The sequence below is a fragment of the Anopheles stephensi genome, chromosome X, assembly GCF_013141755.1.
Source record: "Anopheles stephensi strain Indian chromosome X, UCI_ANSTEP_V1.0, whole genome shotgun sequence".
NCBI lineage: Eukaryota > Metazoa > Arthropoda > Insecta > Diptera > Culicidae > Anopheles > Anopheles stephensi.
In genome coordinates, this window is record NC_050201.1 from 3259676 (window position 1) to 3273747 (window position 14072).

General features: G+C 50.0%; 2 protein-coding genes across 9 annotated transcripts in view; one reads left to right on the top strand and one right to left on the bottom strand.

Moving 5' to 3' along the window:
* LOC118504268 overlaps window positions 1–14072 on the top strand; it is a 110251-nt gene that overhangs the window by 65599 nt on the left and 30580 nt on the right. The gene's annotated exons all lie outside the window — the stretch shown is intronic.
* On the bottom strand, window positions 3246–7330 carry LOC118504288. The gene is made up of 3 exons (XM_036038586.1): window positions 6146–7330; window positions 4141–4491; window positions 3246–3923 (listed from the first exon to the last, which is right to left on the bottom strand). The coding sequence occupies exons 1-3, from the start codon at window positions 7295–7297 to the stop codon at window positions 3267–3269; spliced, it is 2160 nt and encodes a 719-aa protein (XP_035894479.1). The 5' UTR covers window positions 7298–7330; the 3' UTR covers window positions 3246–3266.

Here is a 14072-nt window from a genome sequence, read left to right on the forward strand (position 1 = left end):
AGATCATAATTTTGAATCCTCACCATCTTCAGCTAGACCTTGGAAATTCGAATCGTTCAAGCATTCTGTTATAATACAGGCTACCCTTCATTTTTTTAGATCTTCAGAATTCTGACAGTCCTAGAATTCTGGAGGAAACAGAGCTATCATTAAGAAAGTTTCCTATGGAACTGCTAGACCAAGGTTCTTCATATTTAGCACATAGATCCGGATGATTCCTCATGATAATATATAATGCTACTCTTCAATTTTCTTGCTAGATTACACCAGACTACCAAGATTTCTGTGTCAATCTAAGCTACTCTTCAATTTTGTTGGATCATCAGAATTTTGGCGGACCAAGACTGGACTACAGACTACAGGACTGAAATAGATCTTCAGAATTCTGAACTTCTATCAAGAATTCCTTAGGAATAAAAACCATCTGAAGCTTATACAAGGATCACGATTCTTCATAGCTAGAAACTAGGTCTGGATTAATCCTCAGGATAGTTTTTAAAAATCTCAGAGAACCTCATATAGCTTGAGCCTTCAGAATTCCGACCGATCAAGAATTCTGAAGGAATCTAAGGTACTCTTTAATTTTTTTCCTAGACCTTCCGAATTCTAACAGACCAAGAATTCTACAGGAAACTAGGTTATCAAACTGCAAGTTCCATATTGAAGTATTGGACCACGGCTAGTAATTAGGTCTGAATGCGGAATCCTCACGAGAAGGTATAAAACAGAACTCTACAATTTTTTGTTGGACCTTCAAAATTCTAAGGTACACAACATTACTCACCAACATGCAATACCGTACAGCACGCAAATGCTGAGGTTTATTAACTTAAAGCCCAGCTGATGGATAGTGTCCCGTGCCGTGGGTAGAACACATTACAACACCACCAAGACTCACCAGGAACACACCGATCTCTCTCTCTCTTACCAATTTCGCCGAAGCAAAATAAACACACACACAAACCTCGGCAAGTAACTTTCAAACTTCGCTCAATCATTCAACGGCTACATTCATTATCAAATTTAATTAAAGTTCAACCTTCAACCGCTTTTTCCAAACTGTACCGATGGACGGGGGATTCTCGGCGACTCTTTTGGGTGGTTCTTTAGGTCACCAATTAGGCAAACTTAACCTCAGCGTGCGTGTGCCCGGGCTGAAACACGCTCGCCCTGGAACTTTACCAACTGGGGCCTTCGTAGCGGAGAGTAAAAATATGGTTTGTGTGTGAAACCGACGACCAAAGCTACGGTTCGTTTAATCGAAAACGATATTTGCGCTAGAGCGTGCGAGTGTGTGCGTTGGGAAATTGCTCCCCGATAATAACTCCCGTGTGTTGCGAATGGTCGGCAAAGTGGGGGGGTTACAAGAAGATGGAGCAAATATTTGCTCTAATTTTGACATTTACCCTTTTTTTCTGTGCCCCCTCCCTTCCAATGGGTGCGAAGGTAATCGGATCAGCAAAGTGTTGGGTGCTCCGAAAGATCGATCGCTCCCGCCAGAAGGATAAGCCCTCGGTTCTTGATGCTCTCGTATGCATGGCGGTGTTGGTTCGGTCGGGCGTACCTTCGCTAAAACTTCCTCCAAAATTCCAAACGACGGTAGAGTAGTAGTCGCACGTGCCGTTGGGCGCACCCGGAGATTACTGCTGTGCGACTCGGGCGATGTTTGCCCCGGTGAGTGCGAAATTAGTTTGCACGACGCTTGTTGCGGATCGAATTGCAATGCGCCTCTAACCAAAGGTGCGTCATCGAAATCTGTGCCGATTTTTGGAGAGTTGTAGTCGATGGGGGAGAAGAGCGGTGAAAGGTGGAGGAAGAAGAAGTGGGGAGGGGAGAGGGGGGGTAGTATAATTAATCGCAATTCGCGAAACGCCTCGATGGTGTCGATATCGAGCATCCAGCGAAAAGCCATCAACATCACCGAAGGTACGAAAGTGTCGTTGCCGTGTTCTTGATCGACCCAGTCTCGCTCCGTGTGTGTGTGTGTGTGGGGGGGGGGGGGGGGGAGAGACAGTTACGGATGAATTACTACACCCCGTTTACGCAGCAAGCAGAAGCTGGCCGCCCCGAACGTATGCGTGCCCTTTGAACTTACCCAGGCCACAGTTTCCCAAGGATTCTCTGGAAGCGACGAAAGACGCGGTGATAATTAATTCCATCAGGAACGGTGGGTGGTATCGTCTGGGTCCTTCCAGTTTGCTGGGCTGTCATCAGTAACGGCAGCGCAACGGTTGGGCGGATGGGAATTTCTTTATTTATTCATAAGGCTCTCAGCTGGTCGGTCGGGGCCGGATCGTGTGACAGCTCGTCGTTGCTCGTCACCATTCCGGCCTAAAAACCAAATGTCAATCAAAGCCCGACCCGTGCATACGGTCTCCGGACGAGTCGCCGGATCCTCGCAGGATGGATTGCATCCGCTGGCTACGATGGAAGGTTGGAGAAGGTTCATAAATTTTGACTACCGCATAATTACGCGCCCTCTCCCCGAGCGCGGCTGGTGCGGCCTGGAGGCGACCCATTACCAGCGAAACATGGAAATCTCATCGCACTCGTAGAATTGTAGCAGGGCGTACGATGTGATAACAAAGGAAAAACAACAAGCCGAGAGAGAGAGAACGAATGTCCTCAGCTTTCGGACAACGGCCATTAACCGAACCGGTGTCGGTTCACATGAATGCTTAATGAAACAGCAAGCCACCGGGAGACGTAAGCGCCACCGCTGAACTGGTTAAATGCGCTTCCAGTCGGGCGAGGTAGAGAGAAATTAAATTGTTCCGATTGCGTCCCGTGAATACTTCTCGCCTGATCCGGTGATTGAATCGCTATAGTTGTGCTGAATTCCGGATTTTATTGCCCATTTTTTTGTTCGCTCTGTAGCTGTGTAGTTATCAATTCTTCATTGGTGAACATACTCTGGTGCCGTGACCGGGATTCAAATGGCGATTGAAATGTCATTTCGTCTTGCGCATTCTTTCACTGCCACCTTTTTGTTTCCCACTGTGAAGAAATGTTTATTACGACCTCGTGTCTGTTGATGTCCGGTGCACTTCACCTGACACTAGTTCCGGACGCGCCTATAATGGCGCTCATCAAATCGCCACCATTCGCCTGCCCATCGTCAAGGTAAACACGGGTGCTATTAAAACGCCAGCGCAACATGTTCCGGAATGAGGATTTTCATTAAATCCTGCCGTACGTGTACACAAACACCATCGAACATCATTACCGCTACGCAGGCTGTCCACAATAGCCCGATCACCACTGTGTTAACCTCCGCGGGTTAGCATCACGATCCGGCGAGCGCGACTATATCGTTCCCGGAGAAAGCTTACCACCGCCAAACCAAACCCAGCACCTAGCAGCATAAACGGTAGCAGCAAGTGATCCAGCCGAAGCGTTACCTGCTCACCTGCGCCCTGCTGACCGCTGCGAACGTGGCGAGCGTGCACCTTGAGCGCCCGGTTCATGGCAAGGATGTGGGCGGCATCACGCTGCCACTTCGCGTACAGTCCGTGCTGCAAGAAGTGTAGTATGTGGTCGTTCGCGGCCCGATACAGCGGTGATCCGCGCGGGTAGAGATAGGCGAGCGTGTAGCTGCGAGGACACTCGCGCAACCGATGCAACCGGGCGTTACCGTTCGCGCTCAGATACTTGGTGGACAGTCGCCCAAAGTCCTGGTTCCGGATGAGACCGGCGGTGGTACCCTCCAGCACACCGTACGCTGCCGCCCGGCCCGGATTGTGCTCGATGACGAGCCGCTGCTTCAGGTTACCGATCGTGCTGCCCGGCCGTTCCGTCCCGAACACGTCCACGATGAGGGCCGGTGCGGTGACGGTGATCGTCAGACCGCTCGCGTCCAGCTCGGCCAGCGTGTCCAAGTTTTTCATCGAGGTAGGCGTGGTGTAAACATCGACCAGCGAACCCTGCACCGAACGAGACAAAGCCAGACTATTTAAACAACTTTCCACCACAAACTTGGCGATTGCATACCTTTCAGGAGGGAGGAACTTTTTTTCCCCAATAATCCTTACAAAGTATCTACCAAGTTTTTTCTTGTTTTTTGGTTGAATTCTACCTCACATCACGCGGATAATGATGAAGAGTTGGTCTAGGAAAATCTCTTTACCTACAGACACTCACCTGGAACGCGCCCGTTATCGTGAGTCCCCAGATTAAGCCGAACGCCACGAACAGCTTTTGGTGTGCGGTCGTGCGATTGAAACCGTTCGTCGGTGCTGTCAGCAGTGCTCCAACAATCTGGCCCACCAACCCGATCCGATCCGGCTCAGGACGGTGCGGCGCGCGAACTGGTGAGAGGCGCCGCATTTTTCCCGCCCGACACGCACTCACGTGGGATGAGTTGACCGGTCGGTAGATGGCAATGAACTGTGCCAGGGCAAGGTAGCACAAGCTCACCAGCACGACCGTACTCCAAACGATGATCCACAGCGTCGGTGTAAAGCAGCGAAAAATGAGCAACCAGTCGGGAAGCTAGCCGGAAAGGAAGAGGACACATGGAGAGCCGTTACTACTGACCTGATGGTGTGACCTCGCTTGCTGTGATTTGTATATAGCCGGGAGACGGGGAGCAAAAGAAATCTGAACCTCCTAACCTAGAATTCTAAAGGCGAGGTGGAAGGCGAGCTATCAGAAATGCTTGTACTTCCTGCTGATGTGTTTCCTCCACCCAGCCAGCCATTAGTAATTGTACCAGGAATGTTTTTCGCCGGAGATCACCTCTCCGGAGTCTGGTTCGTGCGACCACATGCTCCCGAGCAGCATCTTAACTTTCACTCCACACAGCGGGCTGGCAGCTGAGGTTTTTCAGCTCGCAACCTTTTCCGAAAGGTTGCACGCGAAAGGGATTCGCCGCCAGAGCCAGCCACAGGGGAAAATCAATCCGGTCGGTGTGTTTTCTTTCCATTTTTGACCTATTCCTGCCGGGCCCCGTACGCCACAAGTACGGCAATCGGTCGTTCGATCGATCGAAGCGTTGTCGATGATTCAACTAGCTCTGTCGAGCTGGTTGAGCTTGTAGGTTGGGTGTGCGGATGGGGCTGGAAAATTTTAAATTCCTTTCTTCAAGTCCCCGCTCCGGCACACCCTTCCCCTCCCTCTAATATCCCCTTTTCGCAGCCACTTGTGAAGGGCCGTTCGACGGGTTTTTGTTTTGCTTCCGGGTGAGTTTTGTTGGAGAGTGGGCCGGTCGTTTCCAATCGTAGTCGTTGCTTAAAGTCGTTTCGTGCCCGTCCCCCTCACCGACTCCCCGGTTTTTCTCCCGAAATGGGGAGTACATTCAGAATATATCTCGATGATTCAATGAGTGCGCACTCGCTGCGTACGCCCGGGAGCAGTTGATTCCTGTTTTCGAAACCGCAGCAATCTGGGATGGCTCTGGGTCTGAAGCAGTACGTCCTGTTCCTGTTCCATCGCCGGTCTGTACCGAGCAGAAGGATTAAAGCTTCGGCCCGATCGAAGAACCGTGGGGATCGTCCGCACTGCCTCGGCTCTCGCTGTCCGCGACCCTTCCTGACGTGCGGTGCGTGCGTATGCTTTTGCCCTGTTCGCATTCTATGCAAGTCGGGACGGTTTTGGCCCCGAATGGGGAAAACCGGAAATGAAAACTGAACTGAACGATGGAAATCCGTTTATTTTCCATTTCCATCCACCGGTGGACGGATGTTGTGTAGTGATTCTAACCGACACGACACACTCATACGGCCGGACGAGCTTAAGAACGGTCAACAATTCGTCTCATGCTCGCCACATTTTCTCTACTTGACAGGCACACACACACAAACGCACACGTACACAGTCAAATAAGCATTTGCTTAAAGTCGTTGATCCGGCCGCAAGCCAAATAGAACATTATTGAAAGAAGAGAAATCGGTACAGAAACTTAATGCGCCTAGCGAGTATGCAATGTTGGTGTGTTTGTGTGTGCCTGGTACATTCAAAATTAACCATTTAACCAGTTTGCTTGCTAAGCTGCCAAGGGCGTAGGAAGTAAGAAGTTTGTGCTTGAACGTTGCTTGCGAGATGAAATTTATCGACCAACACTCTAGTGGGGATTTGTTGGGGGGAGGGAGGGACTCTCGCACTCTCTCTCTCTCAGGACTCGGCCCCTCATCCTTCCTATACTCACCATACCAGCCGCCTGGACGAAAACGCACAAGCTGTCCTGATAAATTCCCGCACTAAACTGCAGTTCACGCGTTTCGTAATCCTTCAAGAAGTACACGTTCATCGAGAGCCAGGATTCGCGTGACATCAGCCGTCCCAGCACACCGGTAAACGTCCCGTTCGCCATCTTGAAACCGAAGTTTGCCCGCGTGTGGTGCACTCTTGGTGTGAAGTTCATCCGGGAGGTTAGCTCGCGTAATGCTTCCACATCTGCCCCGAACACACCGTCAAGCAGCTCGGTCGACGAGTTGATGGCACCGGGACGAAGCGTTGGGAAGGTGGTTGGCATCATGTCGATGTCCTTCCGTCGGTAAGCCATCGCTGCCTCAAACCCGTAAATGTCGAGCGGCATTTGCTGAAGGTTTATAGAGCGTCCGAAACGATCCAGATCGGTTGGTAGAGGTTGATTTAGATCGGTTAGCGTGTAGAAGGTGCCCCAAGAATCGTTGGAAGTTTCTGATGCTTCCATCTTGAAGAGATCCAACAATCCGATCGTCAGCGCAATCGAGCAACGATACCAAATCATTACGGCCCTAATTATCTGCTCCGTTCGCCAGAGTACGGTAAGCAGAGACCTTGCGCTGGAGAGGTCCTCCTCACCTGGACACTCGCCAGAGGGCGCTTCATCAGCGAGAAGAATCAATTTAAGTGCCAATGGGAATGCTCGAGCGGTCATCATGAAGAATTCCGAAATCGCTAGATCTGGTAGCATCATAATCACCACGATACAGCTAGAATCGTTACCCGTCACCCGGTTGATGGTGGTCAACATGTCCGCCGCGTCCTCCTCCTTCTCAACTCTAAACACTATCCGCTCGGTAAGCTTTTCACGCGTGAATGTCTCTACCACCAGCGCAAGGCTATCCTCATCCTCATCCACCGAGCTACCCAATTGCAAGAACACGATCAGCAGTCCACGCTCGGCGCAAGGATCGTTTACCACCGCCACAAACCGCTGCTCAAGAGCAATCAAACGTTGGCGAATAATGGCGTCCGCCGCGAAACTATGAGACGCCCGGGCAATTAAATCCACACCAGAATCACAGCCAGCAGTAGCGAACAGCAGCAGCAGTGACAGGCGTGACCAACAACACGGCACAACCGCTTCCGGCATCGTCCGAAATGCGACTGGTCACCGCCAAAAATTGAGGCCCAACAGGCAGCCATCTTTTTTTTTACGTTTTCATTGGTGAGCACCAAGCCACAAACCGAACCGAGCTGATTTATTTATTTCCCCTAGAACCGATCGTGGGGGGAAGGGGGAGACCCCGTAACGACCGGGACCCTCCAACGAACGGGGGGGGGGGGGGGGGGGGGCGGCAAAGAGATTGATGGTTTATTTTTCCTGTCATCAGAGTTTCGTTGGGACCTTGGTTGGGTAATCTTCACACGGCCTCGAAGAACCTTTTATCTCGCACCGGACGAAATGCCGCACGAAGAGCCACCGGCCGAGGGGGTTTGCCGGACCTGGTATGGCATTATTTGTTTGCCTCCGCACAACACGGAGTGGTCTGCTTTTGTCCTTTTGTGTGTCTTGTTTTTTTGTTGAGGACCTCAACTACCTTCCTAACCCTGGATCTCCTCCAGAGGTTTTGTTGATTTTTGGACCGAGTCCCGAACTCCGTTCAAAGTTTGCTTAATGAATGGGCGAAAGAGAGAGAGAGAGTGAGCGAGTGACAGCGAAATGAGTTTAGATTTCTCTGCCCGGTTTGAGTCGTCGGAAAATGGACAAAGGCCTTCCCGTTTCAGGGGGGAGGTTATCGCATCAGGCCACAGATACCTGTCACCTCAGGTGCCTACTGCCAGACACTGCTCTTTCGCCCACCAATCCAACATCATCATCGCTGTCATCGTTAATCAATGTCGAACGCTTTGACCGGTGGCGTCGCAAAATGGCAGCCGAAGAAAAACTGCCATTCGAACGCAAACGGAACAATGGTGCGTTCACGTGGTTACGGATGTCCACAGTTACTCTGCTCGAACCCAGACCCCTCAGGTATGTGCGTATGTGTGCGTCGAATTGAATATCTCAAATCTTGAATGTGGCGTACTACTGCATCTCAACTTCATGCTCCCAAGACACCGGGGGGGTTGATGACCCATTCCGCTATCGCTATTCAAGCATCTTAATATTGTTTACCCTGACGCTCGCTCGCTCGCCCAGGTGTGGCCAAAGGGCCGGAAGCGATATACACCTCTCCCCAGAACCGTTCTCGTTGCGCTGTCGCAGCTTGTTTCGTAGATAAGAAGTTCGCACCCGGCTACCGTACCGAGACTTCATTACGGATATCTTAACGGCTGTGTGGTACCGGTTGATTCGCCCAGGCCCAACCAACTGTGAAGTCTGTTGCGTGGCCTTCAAAGTTACGCAACTGTCATCCCCCCTCTTAAGAGGTTTCTCCACAAAAACTGATTGAATCGTTTTCGATTGTTTTGGTGCGAAGTTTCCTTTGATGGACCAGTTTTCGGACGAAGATTGAAACATCGGATCAAAGTACTGCCAGCGTTTTTGCACCTGATCGTCTTGATGGGTTCGAGGTGCTTCGGGAGAGATTTCGCAAGATTCAATTAGGGTAATGGATGCCAACCATCGGACCATCGTCAGCGTTTAGCGTTCGGGTAGAATTGCTCGCTGGCTCGCGCATCACATCTCGAGCCATGGCAAGACATTGCACCCGGCGTGTCGTGGCATTGATGATGTCAGCAGAACTCCACTTCCCACGTCGAGCCGGAGATTCAATCGGTCGGTCAATCCTTGCAAAGCACGGCACAAGCTTTGCCCTAGGTCAAACAACCGCAACCGTTCCAGCGTTCCAGCGATTACACCCCAAACACCCTCACTGCATTTCCCTGGCATGCCTGGACGCGACCTGGGCGACCTGCTCTTCTGGAGAGCTTCGAACAAATCTTCGCACCGTAGAAGGAAACTCGGGTCGGAAATTAGCTCTGACCAGGGAACATCGCTTTGAGCGATGCTCAGAACTTCTGGCAAGACGCAAGATAATCGAATGCCAACCATACCAACCGTGGTCGTGAACCGTTGATCGTGTCCTGATGGTGTGTGGCGGTCCTATTGTGGCCGGCAGCAAACCATTCGCTCCCTTTTTCCCACCAACCGGTGGTCCTGTGGTTTGATTGTCGAAGATGCGAGGCATTCGACTAAGCGATTCTTGGTGAATGTCTTCCAACCGCGTATTACCTGGTCCCTTCCAAAAAGGAAAGGGATTGAGCCGGGAATATTAGGTCTGATTTGAATGTTTTTCGGGTCGGGAAAATTATTGCAACTTCTACACTTATCTGGACATAAATAATGAATAACTCGCCACTAGAAACTCGCAGCTCCCTCTGGTGGGAAAACTGCTCATTCATAAAACATCGATGAGCAAACAACAGCGACAGCAAGCAACAATTGCAATCACATTTTTCATTTTTTTCCACCGACCACCCACCAACCTGGGAGAGGTGGGTGCGGGCGGAAGAAAAGCGGAAAACTTTCCACATTTTCCTGGCGAGCGCCACTGTCCCAAAGCGCACCACCGGTTGTAACAATAATGGCAAACCGGTTCACATCCGGTCCTTGTAATGTGCCTACTTCCTCATTATACTCTACCACCTCCCCCACCCCCCTTTCCCCCACCCCTCCCCTCACACCTCCCCCTTCTGCTCACCAAAAGCTTGGAGTGTAGAAAAGCTCAAATCGAGCACACTCGAACGCTGCGTTGTTTGCTTTTCGCTGTGCGCGGCCAGAGGAGGAAGGTTGCCGAAACGGTCACCGAAAAACAAACCACTTGCTTTGGAAAATGGGAAAAGTCTTCCTTCCCCACAGGCACACCCACTCTCATCCCTTTATGTTGATCCTCGGGAAAAAACAGTTACGATTGCATTTGTTCACTCGAATTCGGTTGTCGCTCTCCCTCTCCCACTCTCTCTCTCTCTCTCTCGCTCAGCGACTAGCGTTTTGTTTCCGAATTCACCCCTCTTCTCTTCCCCTCTGCATCCTCCTACTGCTAATGGGGCGAAAGAGGTATAGAGTACGGGGGGGGGGGGGGCTGACTATTTGAAGGGCGCAAGCGTAACATCATATTTTACACCATCCTGTGAAAGCTCATAAATCATTATCCTCCACGCCTTCGCCACCCATGCCTCCCACCCTCTACCACCCTTCCTTCCCACCACGCGACTCCACGAACGTGTCCGAGCAGGTTCAGGGTTTCCATTTGTGCATCCTCGCGTACGTTTGCTTGTGGCATGTGTACTCGTACGTGTGTTTGTGTGTCTGTGTACTCTCTCCCTCTTTCCCTTCCTCCCTCTCTTCCTTTCACTATCCCTGCCTGCCTTGTAGCTCTTTTTGTGTGGATGGAGCTTTTCTCGGGAGTCCTCGTACAAGTAAAATTGCCACATGAACATGACAGTTTACAAAGCGCCCAATGGTAGCGCACAGTGGGACCATGCAAGTGGTCAAAATTTTACTGGTTTTTTTTTCAACCAAAGTGGTGCAATGGTGCAATTAGTATTGAGAATGACTCACTGTTTTAAACGACAGAGTCGAGTAATGGCGCACTCCTATTTGGATTCTAGTCAATCACTTCCTTCGTCGGTCAGTGACACGCTTTTTCCGTATTCCGATTCCACATACCTGTTGTGAATTTTCAGATCAGATCATCAGATAATCAAATTTGCGTATGCTGAGGGGAGTATTTCAAACACGCCTCTGAAACTTCGTAATCAGCTGTTGATTAAAGCAATTAATTGATTGCAAAGTTCCACAACGGGCTTGAAAAATTTCACTGCTGAATTGTATCACTCTCCTAAATGATTAACCGATTCCACCCGCTAGAAATATATTTCCCACATAAATTATCCAGAAAATATCGACGAGGACAAAAGCAAACGCAATCAAACTTCCTTTCCAATTATGACCAGAGCTTCTTCCACCGTGCGACTTTCGCTAATACAGGGGAGTTTGCAAGTAAAGGCTGCGTTCGGTGGTGGAAAACCCCTTCTCGGCCGGCAAAAAGCTGGGACTAAAAAGCGCGGTTCACTTTTCACTGCTTTTTATGCACAGCGACGCTGGTCACCACCCTCTCCGGGTTTCGCTTAAAGAGCGGCTCACAGCCACAGAAGCTCGTGGAAGGGGTTCGCGGGTTTTCATCCACCGAGCTCAAGAAAAGCCATATGGCGGTGTAAAATAGCTGGGCATACGGGAATCTCCCTCGGTCGCGCGCTTCATCTGCCCCAGAACCCATTCCCATTTCGTGCCCAATCGTTCATTTTGCCAAGCCGCCGGTTACGGAAGGTGCGTTTTCGGGGGTTTGATTGAGTAGATTTATTGGTGTATTATTTACGAGCCCGGGCACGCCTGCTACGTGTGCCAGAGTGGGAGTGTGTGTGGCGTACACAGACGGCTGGCTGTGGCACTTGACGGACTGGTACAGCTTCCTTCCGGACGTCCGGACACGTTCCTTCGCATCTGTGCTCGTGCTGCACGGTGCTTCTTCCTCGATACGGCGATATGCTTTTATTGCTTCGCCCGGATTACGCACTGCCCTGTTAAATGTTTCATGATACATTATACGAACGACGACTGATTGATGTACCGATACCGATGAAGCAATCGTGAAGATGAAGGAAAAACACATGGCGTGTGAACAAATCCTTCCGAAGCAAAATGCTTTAAAACCGACCGGTTCGAGTGCTTCAGAAAGTTGAATAATCTCCGAATAGTTACAAACTTATACCTCGCTGGAACTGAAAAGCGATGCGTATTGCATACATTTAGGCTGACGGATCAGCATTATGACACCGGTATTGCTGAGCAGCATTCACAACGCGGGCGATAAAAACCACAGATAAGCGATAAATTCACGCCTACCGCTTCTTGGCCGCTGCCGGTGATTAAGGATCGCTTGCAATAAACTTTCCACCACCCAGAAAAAACAGACGCAAAGCGGACGGAACCGAACAGGTGGGGGAGGGAGGGTGGAGACGCAACCTCCCAAATGCACAAATGAATTGAAAATGTGCCCGCGCTAGTGGTGCGCCCGGAATGCGCCAAAGAGACCCCGGGTTCGAAAAGTTTTCCCGGGGAAAAGTGCATAAATTTATCAATTCATTCGCGCGGCTGCCAGGTTTTTAGGAAGGGAAAAAAGGGGGGAAGTAGGAGGGGGGAGAGAGGAAAAGTGGGACGATGCGATGGGAGGATTTAAAGATGGTAATAAATTTGAAATTCCCCAATCCCGGTAGGCTTCCCTAACGGCTGCGTTGCAGGGCAAAAGCGAGCTGCGTCGTTCTTTCAAGCGTATGCTCACACACAATCACACACACACATACACACAAATGCATCTGCCGACAGAAGTCGAGCGGTGCCATTCGATACCGAGCGAAAGCATTCAATATTCATTCCAATACTCCAGGCGGCGTCAGCGACCAGGCGTCTCCATTTCCCGAGCTCGCGCGTGTGAATTATTTTATATTGGCAGCCATTTTTTTGTTGTTGCTCGTTTTTTTTTGGTTTTCAACCTCTTTAAAGTCTCTCAATACTTTCACGGCTCACATTTCTCGCTCGAAACAAGAAATTGAAACGCAAGAAGCTACACATCTCACACCTCCCTTTTGTATGCTTCTTCTGTGTGCACTACGCTCGTTTGATGGAAAATTCATTTATTTTCCGTCCATCGGAACCGGTGCGAACTGAAGACGATCATGCGTGCGTGAAGGTAGTGTAGGTAGCTGCCTCTTTCTCTCTCTTACACACTGACACACGCGTTAAACTTATTGCGAATTTGTGAGTCAGAGAGGCTCGAAACTCGATCCTCGACTCGACTTCCGCCATGCTGGGAAATGGGATGCGTTCGGGCGGGAACAAAATGGCGAAAGGGAGAAGGATTAGCCTGGATTTGGTCCGGGGTCACGGATGCTTTGATGGGGTTCGCTATCAACAAACCAAACCGGACCACCATGCCAAGGTTCGTGAGTCGTGGAAAACCACCCCCCTCCATTTTCACGAACCGAAAGGGATGCGCTCTCAACTTATCTGTGTGTGTTTTGGAAAAATAAAATCGAAAATCGATTGCCGTACAAAACCGAAGCGAAGTGAAATGAATTAAAGACAAAATTATTTGAAGAGTGCCTTCAAAGATCAATGCTTCGGTGGTGTGTGTGGGCGGGCGAGAGAGAGAGAGGGAGAGAGCGAAAAGACACAAGAAAAAGCCCGATCCATTTTCCGAGCCGTTCTGCAATTGATGAAGCTTTAACGAGCGTTCAAGTGGAAGAAGTTTTCCTTTTTCGCAGACGAGATTTTCGATGGACCAGTGGGAGAAAGCAGGCTAAAAAAAACACAAGAGGCGAATGAATTAAAACGGAAAAATCAATGCAAGAAGAGTTTGTCACAAGGCTAGCAGGCATTCGGGGGAACCCCTTTTTTCCCCGACGCTTTGATCTTCACACTGCTTTTTCGCCTTCCCTTCATTCCCACCTCCACACTCACCTCCTCCTTTGGAGCCAAGTGAATTGAGCCGGAAAAATGAAGAGCGAAGATGGCTCAAGGAAGAAGCCCGTTTCTCGCTTGTCTCGAGCCTCCTTCTTTTTATCGGATCACATTAAATCTCGTCTAGGCGAAGCATTTTTTTCACTCTACTCCATCTCTACGCCGGTCCGGTGCCTTGAGTGAATGATAATTCGCATCACTTGAAGACGAACCACCAGTCCGGGACGATTCGGCGAAAGCATTGCGCTTAGTTCGATGAAACATGCTGCAGGACAAAAGCGAGCCGCACCAAGCAAGGAGAATAAGGCAATAAATGAGCCTTAGATGAGGTTGGAAAAGTGCATAAGGAAAGATGAAACTGGAAATAGGATTCTCAGGAAGCATATTAAAATTTATTATCTTT

What these genes read in the sequence shown, in the direction of transcription:
- LOC118504288 (XM_036038586.1), bottom strand. Translation starts at nt 7,297, where the DNA reads ATGCCGGAAGCGGTTGTGCCGTGTTGTTGGTCACGCCTGTCACTGCTG. An exon ending in TCGTCCAGGCGGCTGGTATG is followed by an intron (nt 4,492 to 6,145) that starts GTGAGTATAGGA and finishes CTTTCCGGCTAG; the next exon opens with CTTCCCGACTGGTTGCTCAT. An exon ending in CGATAACGGGCGCGTTCCAG is followed by an intron (nt 3,924 to 4,140) that starts GTGAGTGTCTGT and finishes CGTTCGGTGCAG; the next exon opens with GGTTCGCTGGTCGATGTTTA.